Source organism: Pleurodeles waltl, chromosome 9, assembly GCF_031143425.1.
Source record: "Pleurodeles waltl isolate 20211129_DDA chromosome 9, aPleWal1.hap1.20221129, whole genome shotgun sequence".
NCBI classification, from domain to species: domain Eukaryota; kingdom Metazoa; phylum Chordata; class Amphibia; order Caudata; family Salamandridae; genus Pleurodeles; species Pleurodeles waltl.
Window position 1 is genome coordinate 145,103,060 of NC_090448.1, and position 21,999 is coordinate 145,125,058.

The 21,999-nt window shown below is 39.6% G+C and overlaps 1 protein-coding gene across 2 annotated transcripts in view; it reads left to right on the top strand.

The window, feature by feature from the left end:
• CACNA2D3 (calcium voltage-gated channel auxiliary subunit alpha2delta 3) overlaps positions 1 to 21,999 on the top strand; it is a 2,455,990-nt gene that overhangs the window by 1,140,356 nt on the left and 1,293,635 nt on the right. For both annotated transcript variants that reach the window (XM_069206447.1, XM_069206449.1), the window contains exons 6-8: positions 8,042 to 8,173; positions 10,916 to 10,976; positions 11,110 to 11,260. In XM_069206447.1, the coding sequence (XP_069062548.1) occupies positions 8,042 to 8,173; positions 10,916 to 10,976; positions 11,110 to 11,260 (344 nt within the window). The remainder of the gene's footprint in view (positions 1 to 8,041; positions 8,174 to 10,915; positions 10,977 to 11,109; positions 11,261 to 21,999) is intronic.

The following is a 21,999-nucleotide window of genomic DNA, read 5'->3' on the forward strand; positions in this document are numbered from 1 at the left end:
TGTTTTCTGTGAAAAAATATGTTGTGTCCACGTTGTGTTTTGGGCCATTTCCTTTCGTGGGCGCTAGGCCTACCCACAGAAGTGAGGTACCATTTTTATCGAGAGACTTAGGGGAACGCTGGGTGGACGGAAATTTGTGGCTCCTCTCAGATTCCAGAACTTTCTGTCACCAAAATGTGAGGAAAATCTGTTTTTTTAGCCAAATTTTGAGGTTTGCAAAGGATTCTGGGTAACAAAACCTGGTCAGAGCCCCACATGTCACCCCATCTTGGATTCCCCTGGGTTTCTAGTTTTCAAAAATGCGCTGGTTTGCTAGGTTTCCCCAGGTGCCGGCTGAGCTACAGGCCAAAATCCACAGGTAGGCACTGTTTTCTATGAAGAAATGTGATGTGTCCACGTTGTGTTTTGGGCCATTTCCTTTCGTGGGCGCTAGGCCTACCCACACAAGTGAGGTATCATTTTTATCGGGAGACTTGGGGAAATGCTGGGTGGAAGGAAATTTGTGCCTCCTCTCAGATTCCAGAACTTTCTGCTACAGAAATGTGAGGTACATGTGTTTTTTTAGCCAAATTTTGAGGTTTGCAAAGGATTCTGGGTAACAGAACCTGGTCAGAGCCCCACTAGTCACCCTATCTTGGATTCCCCTAGGTCTCTAGTTTTAAAAAATGCACAGGTTTGGTAGGTTTCCCTAGGTGCCGGCTGAGCTAGAGGCCAAAATCTACAGGTAGGCACTTTGCAAAAAACACCTCTGTTTTCTTTCAAAAAAATGGGATGTGTCCACGTTGCGTTTTGGGGCATTTCCTGTCGCGGGCGCTAGGCCTACCCACACAAGTGAGGTATCATTTTTATCGGGAGACTTGGGGGAACGCTGGGTGGAAGGAAATTTGTGCCTCCTCTCAGATTCCAGAACTTTCTGCAACAGAAATGTGAGGAACATGTGTTTATTTAGCCAAATTTTGAGGTTTGCAAAGGATTCTGGGTAACAGAACCTGGTCAGAGCCCCACAAGTCACCCCATCCTGGATTCCCCTAGGTCTCTAGTTTTCAGAAATGCACAGGTTTGGTAGGTTTCCCTAGGTGCCGGCTGAGCTAGAGGCCAAAATCTACAGGTAGGCACTTTGCAAAATACAGCTCTGTTTTCTGTCAAAAAATGGGTTGTGTCCACGTTGTGCTTTGGGGCATTTCCTGTCGCGGGCGCTAGGCCTACCCACACAAGTGAGGTATCATTTTTATCGGGAGACTTAGGGGAACGCTGGGTGGAAGGAAATGTGTGCCTCCTCTCAGATTCCAGAACTTTCTGCCACAGAAATGTGAGGAACATGTGTTTTTTTAGCCAAATTTTGAGGTTTGCAAAGGATTCTGGGTAACAGAACCTGGTCAGAGCCCCACAAGTCACCCCATCTTGGATTCCCCTAGGTCTCTAGTTTTCAAAAATGCACAGGTTTGGTAGGTTTCCCTAGGTGCTGGCTGAGCTAGAGGCCAAAATCTACAGGTAGGCACTTTGCCAAAAACACCTCTGTTTTCTTTCAAAAAAATGGGATGTGTCCACGTTGCGTTTTGGGGCGTTTCCTGTCGCGGGCGCTAGGCCTACCCACACAAGTGAGGTATAATTTTTATCGGGAGACTTGGAGGAACGCTGGGTGGAAGGAAATTTGTGGCTCCTCTCAGGTTCCAGAACTTTCTGCCACAGAAATGTGAGGAACATGTGTTTTTGTAGCCAAATTTTGAGGTTTGCAAAGGATTCTGGGTAAGAGAACCTGGTCAGAGCCCCACAAGTCACCCCATCTTGGATTCCCCTAGGTCTCTAGTTTTCAGAAATGCACAGGTTTGGTAGGTTTCCCTAGGTGCCGGCTGAGCTAGAGGCCAAAATCTACAGGTAGGCACTTTGCAAAAAACACCTCTGTTTTCTTTCAAAAAATTGGATGTGTCCACGTTGCGCTTTGGGGCATTTCCTGTCGCGGGCGCTAGGCCCACCCACACAAGTGAGGTATCATTTTTATCGGGAGACTTGGGGGAATGCTGGGTGGAAGGAAATTTGTGGCTCCTCTCAGATTCCAGAACTTTCTGCCACAGAAATGTGAGGAACATGTGTTTTTTTGCCAAATTTTGAGGTTTACAAAAGATTCTGGGTAACAGAACCTGGTCAGAGCCCCACAAGTCACCCCATCTTGGATTCCCCTAGGTGTCTAGTTTTCTAAAATGCACAGGTTTGATAGGTTTCCCTAGGTGCCGGCTGAGCTAGAGACCAAAATCTACATGTAGGCACTTCGCAAAAAACATATCTGTTTTCTTTCAAAAAATTGGATGTGTCCACGTTGCGCTTTGGGGCATTTCCTGTCGCGGGCGCTAGGCCTACCCACACAAGTGAGGTATCATTTTTATCGGGAGACTTGGGGAAACGCTGGTGGAAGGAAATTTGTGGCTTCTCTCAGATTCCAGAACTTTCTGCCACAGAAATGTGAGGAACATGTGTTTTTTTAGCCAAACTTTGAGGTTTGCAAAGGATTCTGGGTAACAGAACCTGGTCAGAGCCCCACAAGTCACCCTATCTTGGATTCCCCTAGGTCTCTAGTTTAAAAAAATGCACAGGTTTGGTAGGTTTCCCTGGGTGCCGGCTGAGCTAGAGGCCAAAATCTACAGGTAGGCACTTTGCAAAAAACACCTCTGTTTTCTTTCAAAAAAATGGGATGTGTCCACGTTGCGTTTTGGGGCATTTCCTGTCGCGGGCGCTAGGCCTACCCACACAAGTGAGGTATCATTTTTATCGGGAGACTTGGGGGAATGCTGGGTGGAAGGAAATTTGTGGCTCCTCTCAGATTCCAGAACTTTCTGCCACAGAAATGTGAGGAACATGTGTTTTTTTAGCCAAATTTTGAGGTTTACAAAAGATTCTGGGTAACAGAACCTGGTCAGCGCCCCACAAGTCACCCCATCTTGGATTCCCCTAGGTGTCTAGTTTTCTAAAATGCACAGGTTTGATAGGTTTCCCTAGGTGCCGGCTGAGCTAGAGACCAAAATCTACATGTAGGCACTTCGCAAAAAACATATCTGTTTTCTTTCAAAAAATTGGATGTGTCCACGTTGCGCTTTGGGGCATTTCCTGTCGCGGGCGCTAGGCCTACCCACACAAGTGAGGTATCATTTTTATCGGGAGACTTGGGGAAACGCTGGTGGAAGGAAATTTGTGGCTCCTCTCAGATTCCAGAACTTTCTGCCACAGAAATGTGAGGAACATGTGTTTTTTTAGCCAAACTTTGAGGTTTGCAAAGGATTCTGGGTAACAGAACCTGGTCAGAGCCCCACAAGTCACCCCATCTTGGATTCCCCTAGGTCTCTAGTTTTCAAAAATGCACAGGTTTGGTAGGTTTCCCTAGGTGCTGGCTAAGCTAGAGGCCAAAATCTACAGGTAGGCACTTTGCAAAAAACACCTCTGTTTTCTTTAAAAAAAATGGGATGTGTCCACGTTGCGTTTTGGGGCGTTTCCTGTCGCGGGCGCTAGGCCTACCCACACAAGTGAGGTATCATTTTTATCGGGAGACTTGGGGGAACGCTGGGTGGAAGGAAATTTGTGGCTCCTCTCAGATTCCAGAACTTTCTGCCACAGAAATGTGAGGAACATGTGTTTTTTTAGCCAAATTTTGAGGTTTGCAAAGGATTCTGGGTAACAGAACCTGGTCAGAGCCCCACAAGTCACCCCATCTTGGATTCCCCTAGGTCTCTAGTTTTCAAAAATGCACAGGTTTGGTAGGTTTCCCTAGGTGCCGGCTGAGCTAGAGGCCAAAATCTACAGGTAGGCACTTTGCAAAAAACACCTCTGTTTTCTTTAAAGAAAATGGGATGTGTCCACGTTGCGTTTTGGGGTGTTTCCTGTCGCGGGCGCTAGGCCTAGCCACACAAGTGAGGTATCATTTTTATCGGGAGACTTGGGGGAACATAGATTAGCAAAACAAGTGTTATTGCCCCTTGTCTTTCTCTACATTTTTTCCTTCCAAATATAGGAGAGTGTGTAAAAAAGACATCTATTTGAGAAACGCCCTGTAATTCACATGCTAGTATGGTCACCCCGGAATTCAGAGATGTGCAAATAACCACTGCTCCTCAACACCTTATCTTGTTCCTTTTTTGGAAATACAAAGGTTTTCTTGATAGCTTTTTTTTACTCTTTATATTTCAGCAAATGAATTCCTGTATACCCGGTATAGAATGAAAACGCACTGCAGAGTGCAGCTCATTTATTGGCTCTGGGTGCCTAGGGTTCTTGATAACCTACAAGCCCTATATATCCCCGCAACCAGAGGAGTCCAGCAGACGTAACGGTATATTGCTTTCGATAATCTGACATTGCAGGGAAAAGTTACAGAGTAAAACGGAGAGAAAAATTGATGTTTTTTTCACCTCAAATTCAATATTTTTCTTTTTCAGTTGTTATTTTCTGTAGGCAACCCTTGTAGGATCTACACAAATGACCCCTTGCTGAATTCAGAATTGTATCTACTTTTTAGAAATGTTTAGGTTTCTGGGATCCAGCATTGGTTTCATGCCCATTTCTGTCACTGACTGAAAGGAGGCTGAAAGCACAAAAAATTGCAAAAATGGGGTATGTCCCAGCAAAATGCCAAAATTGTGTTGAAAAATTGGGTTTTCTGATTCAAGTCTGCCTGTTCCTGAAAGCTGGGAAGCTGCTGAGTTTAGCACCGCAAACCCTTTGTTGATGCCATTTTCAGGGGAAAAACCACAAGCCTTCTTCTGCAGCCACTTTTTCCCAATTATTTGAAAAAAACGAAATGTTCACTGTATTTTGGCCAATTTCTTGGGAAAAGGCCTGGCAGCGAAGGGGTTAACTATGTAATCATGTAAATAAATAGATCCTTACTCATTTTCATTAAAAAATAATAGTATCACACTGTATAACTGGAAAATTGGTTTTGGCCGTTATTATCAATATTTTTACTAAATTCATAGCAATACTATGATGCATCTATTTAGCCCACTGGACAATCCAACCACTTTCAGTAATCCAAAACTTACAAAGCAATTGTTTGATTTGAGGTTACTTGCATGGTGGCTTTGTCATGACTATCATAGCAACTGATGTACATAACAAAACATTTTATGTATGAGACAGATAATTCCTTATCTGACATGCCATTGGAAATCATGGAATTGAATTAAAAAAAAAATAATGAACTTGTACCAGTATGGATTGGGATACAGTGTGCCATTCCTTATTGGAGTCAAAACCTGGCTGCACTAATTTTCTTCATATATATGATTAAACTTGATTATATGGAGCCCTGCCATAGATATAGTTTAAAAAAGAGACTAGAATACCATTGATTGTGGCTTTTACAGTATTCCTTAGCATCTGGCAAAAGCCATTAGCTTCAAGGAACACAATATATAATACACAATACACTCAAACAAATTATTTTTCCTTTTACAACAGTGATTAATGATTGATGGAACATGCTTCAGGAGAGGGCACAAACACACCAATTTTTTGGCATGATAATTTTCAAAGTCTAAGGCCTACAACAATTTACAAACTCCGGTAAAAGTCAGACAAGATATTTCCTATGAGGATTGTAGCAACTATATATATTTTAGAAAAATGTATAGAAACCTTCTACTTAACTATCAAGTTTTGTTATGTAGAGAACTTTAATGAGGAACATTATTATGCCATTAATCTAGAGACTGAATAAGAGAAAGAGCAGGACACTGCTATGGCTAATCTCCTTTGGTACAGGTATAGGGCTGATTCTTTGACCCCTCATCCCATAACATATTGTCTTAATTCAGTCTGATGAAGACTTTCAAATAGATTAGATACAGAAGGAGGGCGCAATCTCTGTCAATGCAATGTAAGCCTCTGCTGAAATCAAAGAGGCCACATAGAAAGGGTGTTGATTTTGCATCTTGAGAGGTAACTTTGGCCTTCCTGAGCACTGGGGAAAGGTTTCATTGCGATAGTTTCCAGGTCAGCTCCCAGCCCATGTTCAAGAAACGTTATGTCAAGCCATTGTTAGTCAAAAAATGAGGGAAATAACCTTCAAGCCATGAGTGGATGGATACGAATATATGTGCAGAATTACAGTGTAGCACCCTCAGTTTATTCTAAATAATCTTTGACTAACAACACTACAGTAAGATTTTTCTTAAGTGTGATTTTGTAAATGGAAATAAGTTAGAAAGTGCAGTTTTGTGGATTTGTGGTTGGAAGAAGTTTAATAGCAAAAATGATGTGAATATTATCTTCACTCATATATTTGAGTTGTATTGTCTTTTCAGTACTGGATCCCAGTGGCAAGTGAAGAAACACCACAAATGAGTATCTATATGAGCAGTTTCTGGAAAGTGAGGAAACCTCCATCCCCCATGATCCACAGCTGCCATCAGAGGACTCATTACCTTTTCCAAACTGACAGCCACAGAAACACAGCATGCAGATTACTTCTGACTGACAGAGATTCATAAAGGAATCCTGTCAGTCATAAGATTGTTTAAGGGTATGGATATCTATGTCCAAAATGCAGTGATCTCAGTGCCCATAAATCCTAATAACGTAGTTGGATAGAGTTCACTCCTGCACCTTTCAAGATGTTATTGACATCGGATGTTTAGAAACACTCACAATCAAGTATGGTTGCATTTGCATTTTCAAACTGCTCACATTCTCCCTTGCAGCCTCCAAAGGGTTGAATTTCTACTCTCACCTTGTGCTGGCATGAATCCCTTTGGATGATGTGGAAAGAGAAATTGACCACCCTCAAATTTGGTGGGGGTGAAGAGTAAGGGTTTTCTTCATGGTGAAAAATATGTTTCCTGAAGAGAAAAAAACTTATACAGGGGAATAAATTCGCCCAGTTTGGAGATCTCCAACGGAGAGATTGGAAATTATATGGTTTTACAATGGATCTACATGGAAACCAGTGACAGATTTGCTGCAGCTTTCCATATGTAAGCCAATAGAAATTTGTGAATTCTAAAATTTACTAAAACTACAGTCAAATGTAAATTTAAAATCTCCGTGTAGTTTTGCTACTTTTCAATAAAAGCCTCCCTTTTTATAGTTTTCGTCTTGTAAGACAATCTTCCTATACTGTTTCTAGAGAGTCTGAGATGAAACTCTTCTACATCAGGCGTAGCCACATCATAGGAGATGCAACAGTACTAAATAGCACAGTCATTTGAATCTGCATTATTTTAGTTTTCTAATGCTACTATGTGTCTAGTGTGATTGCATATGTATTTCTTCTACTAATACTATCCCTCTACATTTAGTAATCATTCAAACAGTTAAACAGTTCCGATGGATAAAATTGCCTCCATGAATTACTATACAATGATGAATTGAATGCTATGTTTGCCTGGTTTCCACATAGACATGAGTTGGACCTTTATATTGGCTGAATACGTCATCTGGACGTTTCTATTGGCTAGATATGTGAAAATGAAACAATATATTTGTGAGGTGCAAAATGCCACTCGCAATAATATAGCTTTATCTTCTTAGTCTGCAACTAGTGATTCTCATTCATAACCAGCAGGACAACTTAGGGTCAGACGGTGAGAGCAGTTGTTATGCTTGCAGACTCAGGCTGGCCCTGAATGCTTATTAGACAAGCTGGAGCATGTTTGCTGTTCTGCTATGCATGGGGTCTGATGAGTCATGTGGGTATAGGGATGTGGGCTAGCTTCACACATGTTACTCTTTGCAGTGGCATTGACATGTACCTAACTTTAAGTACCTGTTCATCTACATACTGTTTTCCTATTTCTCTCAATCTCTATCTTTCTCTTTCTTCCACTCTTTATCTCGCTGTCTTTCTCTATGTAGCACATTCTCTCACTCATTCCCATTCCCTCTGTAATTCTCTCACAAGCTTCACATACATTCTTTAACTATAATTGTGTAAAACGTATTAGATATTAAGCTGAATGAATTCTGACTGAGCGACAAATATTTGTGTATTTTGATGTGCAATGTATTTTGAAAGATGCAGAAGTACATCCATTTATGTATTTTCTTTTTTTCTCAGATCCAGAAATAGTCAATGGGATATTTTGGTCTGAATCCCTAAATAAGGTTTTTGTAGATAACTTTGATCGTGACCCGTCCCTCATTTGGCAATACTTTGGAAGCGCAAAGGGCTTTTTTCGTCAGTATCCAGGTGCGTAAACATTTCAAATTAATAAATCATGAAAAGTTGTTGTATTATGTATCAAGTAAACTGAAGACTAGAAAGCACAACAACATCTCTCCCTTTTGGCTTCTTCCATGGAGAAGAAATGTGGAACAGAGCCAATGCACGCATATTTTCTAGTCAAATATTGTGTTGAAAAACTTTATAACTGATTATACAATTTACAGATCCACCTTCACATACACTCTCTGGTGCCTGTTCTCTGCCCATCTTCTACATAGAGTGTTTTCCAGAATTTTTAGTGTTTTTAATGACTAAACTTGTACAGTATTTATGACCTCTCTAAATTTCTTTTTTTTTTTTAATGTAGTCCGTTCACACAACTTATGTCTCCTTCACTACCTTATACCTAAACTATGTTGGGTTCCATTCATCACAAGCTACTGGATGCCAATCCTTGTCTTACGCAATCATTTTTTCTTTCACAATGAAAACTGACAGGGGTGAGCGTTTGTCCTTGTCATGTCTGCAGCCTGAACAAATGTTGATATTTTCCACAGATTTCTTGAATGGTCTTTTGGTTGCAAATAAAAAAATTCTGTAAAATGATGTGGTGACTTTGACATTATGGTCATTAGAAGTCATTCAAGGATAAACAACTAGCAGCAGAATTAGCTTAGAAATTTAGAGACAAAGATAGCCTCTTTAAATTATTGATCAAAATATGTTTAATGCTAACAGTATCAAAATTAAAAAAGCAATACTTCCTCACAGAATGCAATATTTTGGAAATATAGATTCCATGAGTAAATTAAATTTGAATTAGAAAAATTGGATGAATTATATACATTGACATACATACTTAGATATGAGCAAATTCATATCCATTGGAGTGCTCAGAGTCATTTGGCTTTAAGGACTATGCACTTTCATATTTATTTAATTAATGTTATTTTGTTTTCATACGTTTTTCATTGTAAGCAAATGTTGCATTTTGTTGCATCATTCTATTACTTTGAGAGAAGCCTATACACAATTAAGTGCTGTGCTGTCAATATTCCTTCTACTCCTGAAAGGTTTGCATATCACTTTGCTACAATTCACAAAGGTAAATTTATGGGTGGAAATGTCTGCACAATTCGTTTTATACTTACACTTTCGGATAAATCTCTCCCTAAATGCAGTTCAGCAACTCTGGGTGAAGATATCTGCCAACCAGTAAGAGTATGTGTTCTCAGCTCCTAAGATGGCTTCTTTATAATTAAAAAGTTATAAATAGTAACTTTACTGGCATATTTTAAGCAAAGATGTAAGTCTGCCAAATGTAGTTCTACATAGTAGTCGGCACATCTCTCTATGTTACTTGGAACTACAAATTGAAAAGAATAGGGAAACACATACCACCTATGGGAAAAAAAAATTACAAGCCTGGCAAAAATTACTTTGGGGAGCACAAAAATAGAAACCATATCCTGGGCTTTGTTCTCTTCATCTTGTTCTGCACAATGTTGTGGAGCCAAACATCAGCTATAGTGGTGTAGTACATACTTGTGTGTGTGTATGTGTGTGTGCCCGCTTGGCACATGCATTGTGTTATGATGTATCTTTGAGTGGGGGTAGAGTAGTGTTAGATGTTGGATGTGGAATCTGTTTTGTTTAGGTGTCTGCAATGTTCACAATTATATGACTATATTTTATATTACTTTTTATTATTTTCCTTGAAAGTGTTTTATTTTTTCATTTGTACATTTGTACAATGTGATATATATGTGTCTAAGCAATGCCTAATGGTATAAGGTTATTTTTTGTTTTGCCTATGTGCCAGTAGATTTCTTCCCAGCCTTCAATGATTTCTATGTGGTTCCTATTGATCATGTGTGTCTGTGACATTCTCCAGTGCTTAGCTGGAGTTCAGTTAAGCAGGTGTGGGCAGTAGTGCCACTGGACTAGAACTGAATGTTTCCTTTCCTTTTTGAGCTTTGTAGTGGAATGTCCCCATTTTCTAATCACTCTCCCTTGCCACAGCCACATTCACACCTAAAACATACATCTACATATGAAGAGTTCTAGGTGCTCTTGGCAGAGAACTCAGCACATATGAGAGGACCCAGCAAAGGTGTACTACTACAAGAATTAAGTAACATTTATTTATATATTAAGGTAAACCTTCTGAAAATGTGAGTTGCACAATTAATAACATGTTGTGGTGATAATAGGAAAACTTAGTTGAAGATGCGCACAACCAAAATATAAATTCATATGAAGCGTTCAATAACTCTGCAGAAAATCCTTTGTCATAAGTCTCCAAATTCAGTATCTTAATTAAATTTCTATGGTAACTTCACTAACTACTACTGCTTGTAAGGATCACATGCAAGTATCTGGTTAAGGTTTATAAAGCCAATCACGTAAGACAGCTAAAATGATTCTGCTTAGTAGTATTCTGATTTCTTGACATGGTTACATTCTCTGAATGAAGAATGAGTTAGAGCGACTGCAGTGTCTGGGACAACAGGGAGCCAAAACTTTAGGATAAAAACAAGAGGATGATTGGTGTATTTACCTCCACAACATCGAATAAGTGGCTGCTGTGAGTTTTACATAACTTTCTGGCGATCTGGATCTTTTTTGCTAAATGTAATTGTGTGCATCGGAATTTGCCAATTAATGGTCATGCAGTAGATTTTGAAGGTGATGTGCTCATTCTAAGGTTGAAAAAAAGATTATGTTATTTATCAAACATTTTTAATGATAATTTACTTTCTTTAGGTATAAAGTGGGAACCAGATGAGAATGGAGTTATAGCATTTGACTGCCGAAATCGTAAATGGTAGGTAAACAATTGTATATCTGAATATTTTGAAAGTTCACACAACAAAATACTCAAAATACACAACAAAGAAATACAATGCAATACACAATAAAATATTCATATTAATATGTTCATTTTGTGTTTTATCTAGGTACATTCAGGCGGCCACCTCTCCAAAAGATGTAGTGATTTTAGTGGATGTCAGTGGAAGCATGAAAGGCCTTCGGCTAACAATTGCTAAGCAAACTGTTTCATCTATTCTGGACACCCTTGGAGATGATGATTTTTTCAACATAATTGCTGTGAGTTTGAATAATTATAGTTTTATTTTCTACATACACTTTTTTTCTCTTCTTTAATTTATAAAATCCAAATTAAGATTATTGCTTGACGGTATTGAAATTTCTCATGTAATAAATATATAATTCCACCACAGTAGTTCACCTTTATATACACTGATGGCAAGAGCTGTGAGACTAGCTGTCTTTAACAGATGAAAATTAGGCTACAGTTTGTTACATAAAGCATATAACTTTCACCACAGTGTAAGATCTGACCCTATATTGACAGAAACAAAATATTAAGCACAAAACCACACCCTGTCATCTCCCTGCTCTGGTCCTCATGAATAGCTGGCTTTGAGTTTGCAAGGAATGCGTGGCTGTAATGGAAAATTGTGTGAGGCGCTGCGCTGCCGCTGCTGTGCTAGAGTCCCTTTTCTACATGGCAGCTCTGCAGGGTTACGTGGTAGAAATAGCTTCTCGAGGAGACCCCTTGACTTTGAACTACTGAAGAGTTCCCCTCCCTTCGTGCATGGCACTGCAGAGGTTCAGTGCATGATGATATTCCAAAGGATTACGTTTGCTAAAGTGTGCTATCAAACTCCTACAAAATCAGATTCCCTGGGGCTACGTTTCCAGTACTACACATGCCTATGATACTATAAACCTCTCCTTCTATAGCACCAAGCGAAACCTAGGGAAATCCCGGTACATAAAGGGACAGTCTGGAGCTTTCAGCTGTCATTCCCCACTGCCACCACCCCATCATTTTGCACCACTATGCTTTTACAAAACGGTGGGGACTACTGTCACACAATAGTTAGAACATACAGATTTGGAGCTATTGGCAATGGTTAGCGTATGAATAACACCATCACTATTGGCACTATTCCTGTCTATGCAACTGCATTATGATTTACAACTCAGTTGGTGACTCATAGTGGTGACAGTGCATTGACAGAGGAAGATTGCATTTTCCCTTCGTGAAATCCAATATTTAGGCTGATGGGCAATATTTGAATATCATTAAGTGCATCAACACTATTTAACCTGATGGGCTGAAATTAATTTAAGAAAACCCTGAAGTATCGGAAAATTCATAGTTAATGGAGATTTACTTTTTTTAAGATTTTTGCCAAAAGCTGTGAAGCAAGGGCATACCAACAGAGAGCAATGTGCAAATTACAGCTAAGTACGATAGCAGAGTCCCAATTACATACATTCAGCTTCTAGTCAGTAACTCCTACAAATCTTCTTCCAGTGTCTCATTCCCTACTGCCTTATCGCTGCCACACCCTCTAGATCACATTTTTCTCACTGCTCCCTACTTCGACCCACTATACTTCACACACTCTCACTATTGTCTATCGAAGAATGACACAGTGAGCCAATAAGACACCCATTAGGCTTTAAATGAGCCTCTAAGATGGTTGGCCCCATGGAGTTTAAAAGGATTCCCACTGCTGCGAGGAGGGATATAGACAGATGAATAGATGAAAATACCAAATATACAAAGCGTGGAAGTCTGTTAGAGTTTTACCTTATCTGGGTTGGTAAACCTTCATTAAATAAAAACAAGCCCATCTTTACTATCCCGACAACTAAAAGTGAATCATGGTGGGCTAAAATATTTTATTGTTGCCTTCTTGCCACATTATTTAATCAGAGGAGGTGTGAATGTCGAGTCTGCATGCAAAAAGAGTTGCCATGTTTCTACGCTCATGTTGATGCCTAAGTGGGAAGATATACCCATATAGTTAGCGGAGGGAGTGAAGAGAGTTTATGAGAATTTTAGCACCATGGTGTTGGCAGAGTTATATAGAGATATGTATTATTTAACAATTATTGCAATGCTCCTGTGGCATTTTTCACTGGGTTAGTTGTTGCAGATCAGGTAGGTTTGTGAATTTCTATGTTTATGTGCTTGGATAAAGAGCATCTGTTCAGTAGCCCATCACCAATAATGGGTGGTCATTTATTAGGAGGATGATTTTTGGTGCCAAGTGCAGCTATTCGTTCTATAGAAGTTGAAGAAACTGAAACTTAGACCATATGACGTTAGACAACCTTATTGCGGCATATCATAGCACTTAAAATATTAGGCTAGAGCAAGAGTGTTCGAAAGAGTAGTGGGCAATATGTCTTTTTGTTCATGGTTTGTAGCATCCTGGGCCCAGTGTGTATGTTGAGCTCTCATTCGGTGGGGGTACTGAAAGAGCGCATCAATGTCTATGTAAATGACTGCCCTGCGCAGAAGTGAGAACCCAGGGCTTGGCCCCTGGCCAAATGAACCCCCGCCCCTCATGTCAAACACAGTCAATACCGAAAATCACAGCTTGTGAGGGAAGGTAAAGAGAGGACTGAGCTGACAGACAGAAGTAATGAACTAAAACAACACATTAAAAAACACAGTGAGCTCAAAGCTAAAAGAAAGTTTAACTTTTAAATGAGTAGAGAGCTGCTAGTGCGTCAAACCTCATTAAGTGAACTTAGAAGGGGACATGTGTAGGCCGATGGACCTTTAGACTGCGCTTCGAGTAGTTCCCATCAGGTAACCCCCTACCAACATAAATCAATAGCAATAACAATCAATGTCACCAATAATCAATAGAAATCAATAATTTCCACACACCATGACCTCGCGGACATGAATAACCACATCTTTATGTAAAAGTTGGAATGTTTATTTCCCTATATGAACAATGCTAATGTTAGTAAGTTAGTCTCCAAATCAAATGATAAACTTTACTTTACAATACTGGCTGGCCGTAACGCCTAAACAATCGCAATCTAATCAAAGCTTGAGCCACTACACATTCTAAGGTTACAGTACAAATCAATAGCAAGAATAACTGTGCAAACTAAATGACATACATTTAGGTTCAGCAAAGAAAAGACATCAACTGTTATTACATGTAGCGAACCTCATCAGTGAGTTGACTATCTAACCTTCTGATTAGGATAGCATGTTTGGACTTCAAGCAAAAGTAATTTAGTCAACACAAATTTGGAAAAGTATCTAACTATGGCTCTATCAAAATCAGCAGTTGTTACCTAGGGACAAAAGCAAATAGACATAGCAATCAGTAATATCGTCTTATACCTTGCCTCAGTATGGTTCAGCAAGCTGTGACAGTCTTCATCAATTGGACATCGTTTCGATCAGCAAGGCGTCAGGATTCAGCATTAAAGTTCAGAAAAAGCAAAGTCTCTTCATACATTTCATAAAAAAATAATAACTAAACACTCAAGAACAATGGGGAGAATGGCTTCCCTTGGCTCAGAAGAATGGGGCTAATGACTTTTCTCCTCTTGGTGCAGTCCAGCTAAGTTAGATTTCCTAATACTACTTCCACGTTACTATTGGTCAAAGAATCGCCTGTCTGCATTTAGTCCAATGAAATAAAACCCAAATCTATTACTTTATTAGCATAGGTTCACATGTCGATGATTGGCTCCTTTTCTCCTGTTCCCATCGTTTGGCTTGTCAGGTATCAATATTGTTGCAGCTTATACTCCAGTCAGTGCATCCGTTGTCTTCTCCTGGGAAGGTCATTCTTACACATACTACATTATACATTGTATCCCTAGATAGTTCAACATATTCTAGCAAGCAGTTCTCATGGGAAAGAATTTCAGCTACAAGCACTTGGTAAGTACAGTGGAAAAACAATTTAATTCTAAGCAGCCATTTAAAAGTTGCCTAAGAAATGCAGCTTGACATGAGGCTGTGCAACTAGGCCCAAGACCTCGGTAAGTTAAGGCCTATGATTAATAAGGCTAATACATCACACATAACCCTTAAACAAAAATACTACTATAATCAAATGTAAACTCAACATTTTATATTAATAAGCATTTTATATTAATAAGTACACTTTGTGAATACCGACGGCCACGCAAGTGGGCACAACTTCAAATGCATGCATTGCTTTTCTCTAAGTTAATTCATTTTCTAGGCAAATTCAACACTCAGAATAAACACGAATATTCATTAGTAAAATTCAGTGTTAACAGAGCCGCTTGGACATATCAAGCTTGAAAGACAAACACCTTTGGTTACAATACAAGAAACTGAGAAAGTGGTGGCGAAAGTATTGAAGTCGAAGAACAAAATTAACAAAGAGTAATACTTGTTAGCTAAACCTATTGCCATTCTGCTGATTGTATTGACCTGATAAAGACGAAAAGATGTACTTTCTTTCTTTCTTTGTAATGTGCTGTTGTCTTTCAAAATATCTTCTTTCCTAGCATACAGTCCTTTCCTTCCAATATTTTATGACATATTTTTTTGTTTGCACTTTTCTATTCCAAGTCCCACTTTTCTATTGCAGCCTTTGAAGGCTCCATGCATTAAACTTTTTTTTATAAGTAATAGTTTCTTATTCCAGACCCACCTGTCGAATTGTTCCTATTTTTCTTCTGTGAGAAAATAGGTTTTACTCCTGGATCAAGACATAATTATCCGAAAATGATTTATGAGTAAGGCATTGAAATAAACAAGCACTTTGTGACTGGACCCCGAGTGGTTGAAAATGGAACCGGATGATGCTTATTAATTGAAGGATTTGAGTCCCATCATTACACGTGAATACATACTGAATGTGCCTTGAATCACTACCTTATCGCAATGAGAAATGTTTGTTCAATAGGTGTAAGGGAAATTTTCCAACACAGCGGCCAGTAGCCATGAATGATGGCAAGCAAACATTTCTGACTGGACTGCGGTTTTTGAGCGCGAATTTGCACTAGATCCTGCCAATCTGCCACAATAACTTGAAGGCATTTGAAGAACCTGATAGCCTCATCCATCATTTGACTAGAAGTTAAATGGTATCGTGTAAAACATCAAAACTGATGACAGCAAGATTGTTTTTCTGCAATGAAGTGGCTCTGCCCTGGAGCACTGTTGCTTTATGTAAGGCCGTCACTCGGTGCTTTGTCAAAGGAACGCCAGTGATAAACTGAAAAAAAACAGTAAGCAAGAAGTGAAGGGGTTGGAGAACAAATCCGGAATTCATGGCCGTGGCACGCGTATTTGTACACTGAGGGATTAATCAAGGTATAATTAAATTAGCATATCAACTTTAAACATTTGGCCTTGTGCATTAGTCCTAGCTCACTGCGCTCGGTCCTGTGAATGAGAAATATAGGATGACATGCTGAAAAATATGTATATGTACTTCTTTGGCTTCTTTACAGTGGACAGGGACTTCAAAATGGAAAAAATGTGTCCTGTAATCGCTTACATTCCATTAGCTTAGAACCCTAGGAATACAATAGCTGAATGCCCTCTCCGCAGGGAGCTAGGAACCAATAACTGGATTACGGTCATTCCACATGATATGTTTTTTAAGACCGTTTGCAGACAGATTCATATATGTTTGTATTCAGATATGCAGTTCATAGGGGTTGCATTGTGCTGCAACTCAGTCTATGCTGCCTGAGGAGTCAAGTCAGCCCCTCTGTCAAGTAAAACCACTTATTTTATTTGTGTGACCGAAGCCCAGATACACATAAATGCCTACTGACCACACATTATGAAGGTCACAGTTGTTCAGGCATAGCATTCTATTCGAACTCACTTTGTAGGCTGAGATACTAGTTTCACATTACTTATCATATAGTAGAGGGATGAAAAATTGTGAACTATTTTAAAGATATATTAAGAAAATGCATAAAATTACATCCTGAACCTGAAATTTTGTTGGTACATAACCTGTGCACTTTTTTATGTGAGGGTGGACTTTGTGTAAAAAGGTCTTGTGTGTTGCCAGCAGGAAACTGGCTTGAGAAGAAAATGTCTCCCAGCAGGACGGTTTCTGCATGAAAATTGCATAATGTGACATTTTGAGAAATTATGTGAATTTCACATAATGCAAAATTTGGGAATTAAGGACATTTTACAGGCTTTTCCGAGACCTACTGATGGCAAATGGTCCTCTCTGAAGGATCTTCCCAAACTGTTTGCCTCCCTCCTCTTTTTCTGACCTCGTTTTTGCTGGATTGAGGACTCTGTGTTGTTTACCACTTCTAACCACTGCTAAAGTGCTTGTGCTCGCTCCTTAAAACATGGTTATATTGGCTCATACCCAATTGGCATATTTACTTTACTCATAAATCCCTAGTAAAGTGCACTGCATTTGCCCGGGGCCTGTAAATTAAATGCTAAAAATGGGCCTGCAGCACTGATTGTACCTCCCACATAAGAAGGCACTTAACCATGTCTCAGGTCTGCCACTACAGGGCCTGTGTGTGCAGTTTACTGCAATTTCAACTTGGCATTTAAAATCCTTGCCAAGCCTTGAACTACTTTTTTTATTTACATAAAAGCTACTCCTAAGGTAGACCCTATGTGACCCAAGAGGGTAGGGTGCTATGTACCCCAATGACAGGACATCCTCTTTTGAGATTTACATGTCCTGGTAGTGAACAACTCTCAAAGTCATTTTCCACTACTGTGGGGCCTACCTTTGTCATAGGCAAGCATTGGGAATTTCTTAATACAATTTTAATCTGTAATTCCTGCTAAGAAAGGAGTAGCTGAATCATGTTTCATATCTTTGGATAAATCCACTTTAATGGTAAAATTGGATTTAACATTATTATTTTAAAAATACCACTTTTAGAAGGTGAGCATTCTTATGCTGATACTGTTCTGTGTGCCTTGCAGCCTGTCTCTAATACACATCTGGGGTGGGGGAAAGCTACACTTTTGTGCATTCCCTCTAGACAGCCACACACTCAAGATGATTAGGTGTGTCTGACTGCCTATCTGCATTCATTTGTATACTGATGCCCCTTCAGGGCAGGAAGGGTGGAATGGGATGACTCCTCTACCTAGATAGGCAGTGCCTGTCCCAACACAAAGGGTTGATTACCCCATACTGACAGTCTGGAGCCAGGGCAGGGAAGAAGGGGCATCTGTGTACTTCAAAGACCCTTCTTTGAAGCCTCCTCCACTTCAAAGGCACAACTGGGTAAAGGTACTGGGTCTCTGACCCTATCAAATCAGACACTTCTGGACCTACAACTAGACACTGTCAAAACAACTGCTGTGTTACTTTTGCAACCATGAAGGTAATTTGTTCCCTGGGTCCCATCTGGGTCCTGTAGCTAGCCTGTGCTCCTTTGCGGTCGGCCCAAACTTTGACTTTGCACTGGTCCAACGTGACCTAAAGTAATTTGTTTGATTCTAGTGCAATAATGCATTTATTCTTTAAAAATTAACAGCTCAACTTCTACATATTGGATATGTGTTCTTCTGGTCTTATTTTACTTGTAAAATCATATTCTATTGTTCTAACCTGGTGTGGAGTCTTTTTGTGGTTTTTCACTGTGTTACTCTATGAGTTATTGCACAAATACTTTACACGTTGCCTTATAACTTAAGCCTGAATGTTGTGTGGCAAGCTACTAGAGGGTGAGAACAGGATAATTTAGGCTCTGTTATGACTTACTCTGACTAGGATTGTGGTCCCTATTTGAAGATGGTGCTTACGTCTGTCAACTACAGAACCCAATTTCTAACACTACCTACCAATTCCAGAATGTAATGTGGTGTTGGCTAAGAAGCAATGAATGTCTGACGGTAATTGATATGGCACTGGGGCAGTTCACCACTATGCATATCTATCCCCTAGTAACTGGTTTACTGGTCTAAAGCTCCACCTATGTGGCAAAGAAGCTCCCTACTCACTACAGGTCTTTCCACATGCAGGCCTCCTAGATCAATGAAGAGGTAGTTTCAGAATTTTAGGATGTACATCACTTCCTCCTAATATCTGCTTTGTAGTATGAAGTGTCCTACCTCTAACTGTCTGTACCTTTAGAGACTCTGCAGAGTAGAAATATATCATAATAATTGTGTCCCACCCAACAAATGATGTCAAGTTAGTGGTTAGCATGTGAAGTCGTTCATCCAGAGGACCTCTATCTTTGGTAAAATAAACCGTATCCAGCAACCATACTTTGTGGAATGCTGAAGAGAGATAAAAAGAACAAGAAGACATGGGTCCATTATTTAGAATGCAGGGGGCATCATCATCTAGGGGAAGTTTTGGGGCTGCACAAGTAGCAGTTTTCTTATTGGTACCAGCAAAGCAGATTTTCCCATTTGAGGAGTTTTTGGAACCAGGTTATGTTTTCATTGCTTTACATATGAAAATATGTCTGTACTTTGAAAGATGTTGAAAGTAAGAGTTGCATTTGGCAGCAGGGGTTTCTATCTTCTTTTGGCCACATTCAGGTGACTGCTTTTTGTTTGAAACATGTTCATGTAATGGGAAAAGGTGCTCTTTCCAATTGGAGGGATTGGTACCATCAGCAAAATCAAACGTATTACCTAGTTTTGAATTTGGGGCTTGTTACCTAAATTCAATTATTCTAGGTTGTCTATCCTTGTATGAGTCCACTATTAAATCTTAGGATGCATATTTGAAAATTGGGTACTTTTTAAATGGGAGGAGGGACATTGTTGCCATGGTAGAAAGTTAATGGTATGCTGTGTAGGCATTCTCCAGGGCATTTTGTCTATTTGCTAATTTAAGGCCTTTGCTTTTGTCTGTGAGCTTACCTGGCAGAATTTTACTTTTGTTAGCTTTGCAATTTTAGGTCACATTACAACTAAAATAAATTTTAAGATTTTCTTGCATTTTGATCTTGCTAAACCTTTTGCTTATGCTTTCCTTTCTTCCAGATAAATGAACTTTAGATTATACATTGAAGTTTATGTCCCTCTGGTCAATTTGGAGAGAATTAACTTTTTTTCTGAGATTTCAGTTTAAATTTTAATTATTTGGTAACTATTTTTGAGGACTTGGACATTTGTCTTCTTGTTTGACCAACTATGAGTTATCATATTCATAGGCCAGCTGAAAAACGTGATCTGTGTGAAAGAAGTGTGAGGCTAAACAGCATTCTGGAACATCAACACTATTTGATTTTTTATTGTTTGCGGTTTCAAAGAACGCCAGATCAAGAATTTTGATTGCTTCTTGAATGTTGGCAGCAGATAGCTGGGTTATACGGTCGAACAGTAGGGAGATGTTATGGTAAAATGCAGATTGAAAATTTGTCGGTGCCCCATTACGGGAGTTAACAAAGGAAAATGTTTCTTTAAATGTTCAAAATAATGTGGAAAGTATTTCAAGAGCATCAAATACACCATCATAAATGCTACAGAAATGGCATACTTCAGTTCAAAGCTGTTCACCAAGATGCTAGCCCCATTGCGTCCGGCATTATATTTGCACAGTATAGTGGACACCCAAATGCAAGATGACATATTGTGGCCTACGCTAGTAGAAGTTTGTCTCAAACAGAACATGCTCACTAGTAGCCTGAAAAGGAAAGTTTGGCTATGGTATGGGCTTGTGAAAAGTTCCAAGAATTCCTGTATTGAAAGCCCTTTATGCTAGTGATTGATCAATCCAAAAGCCAAGATGCTTCCTCAAATTGAATGATGGGGACTATGATTGCAACAGTAGGATTATACAATTGTGCATCAACCAGGAAAATACCAGATTCCTGCTGACTTCTTTTTCCAGAGTGCCTATTCAAGGTCTTGGGACTCCATCCAAAATGGATGAGGCCTACATCAATTTCATTGTCAAGTCAAGTACACCAGCTGCTGTATCATTAGTCCAGGTCATCACTGCTATGAGTCATGACAGTGAGCAGCTAAAGTTAAGACATAATTACACATCAGTCATGAAACAAACACATTTGACCTCTCAGTATGATGACAAATATGAAAAGTACAAGAATGTCGAAGACAAATTGTCCATAACTCAGGAAGGAGTCATCCTATGAGGATGGAGAATCCTGATTCCAGAGAGTACACGACAAAAGGAGATAGAAGTGGCTCATGAAGAACATTGTGGTATTATTGCTACAAGAGAGCTCTTCAAGAACTATTTTTATTTCCATACTTTTATGAAAGAGTTGAAAAGGTGCTCCAAGTATGTCACATATGCAACTGTTCGTCAACTAAAGTCACTCACCATACTCTGAACATATCAGAACTCCCTAAACATGCTTGGGAGAGAAAAGCCATTGATTTGTTTTGTCCACTTGACAATGGAGATCATTTATTAGTGATTGTAGATGAATATTCACATTTTCCTTTGGTCGAAGATCTCTCATCCAAGACACACGAGCGAGTAATCAAAAACTTGATGACATCTTGGCAACTTGGGGTTTACCAGTCATTGTGAAGTCTGACTATGGTCCACCCTTCAACAGCAAAAATTTTAGCATTTGAACATTAAGCGGCAAAAGATCACACCGTTATGGCCACAGGCCTATTGACTTGTTGAGTGCTTTATGAGTACTCTGAAGAAAGCAGTTCTGCGTGCACCTGTTGAGAAGCTCAGTCTAAAAACAGTACTGTACGAGCTTATCTTTCAAGCATAGGTGAAAGTCCTGAAACTTTGATGTTCAAGAGAGCAATGGAAACCAAGATACCCCAATGGACCACAGAAAGAAATAGTAATGAAAACCTGATTCATACAAGGGACTAGGTTTAACAACAGAAAATGAAAGTGTATTCAGACAAGAGGCAGCATGTGAAAGAGCTCTCATTCCCAAAAGGTGATTCGGTGATCGCTCGACAGTTGTGAAAAAAAAAATCTGATGCTCCTTACAATGCTGAAACGTTCCAAGAAGTAGTTACCAAAGGACACATGGTGACTGTCCCTTACCAGAGAATCTTCTCACTTCAGGCCTATGTTTCATTGGCCTTCAACTCGAGATAGTGA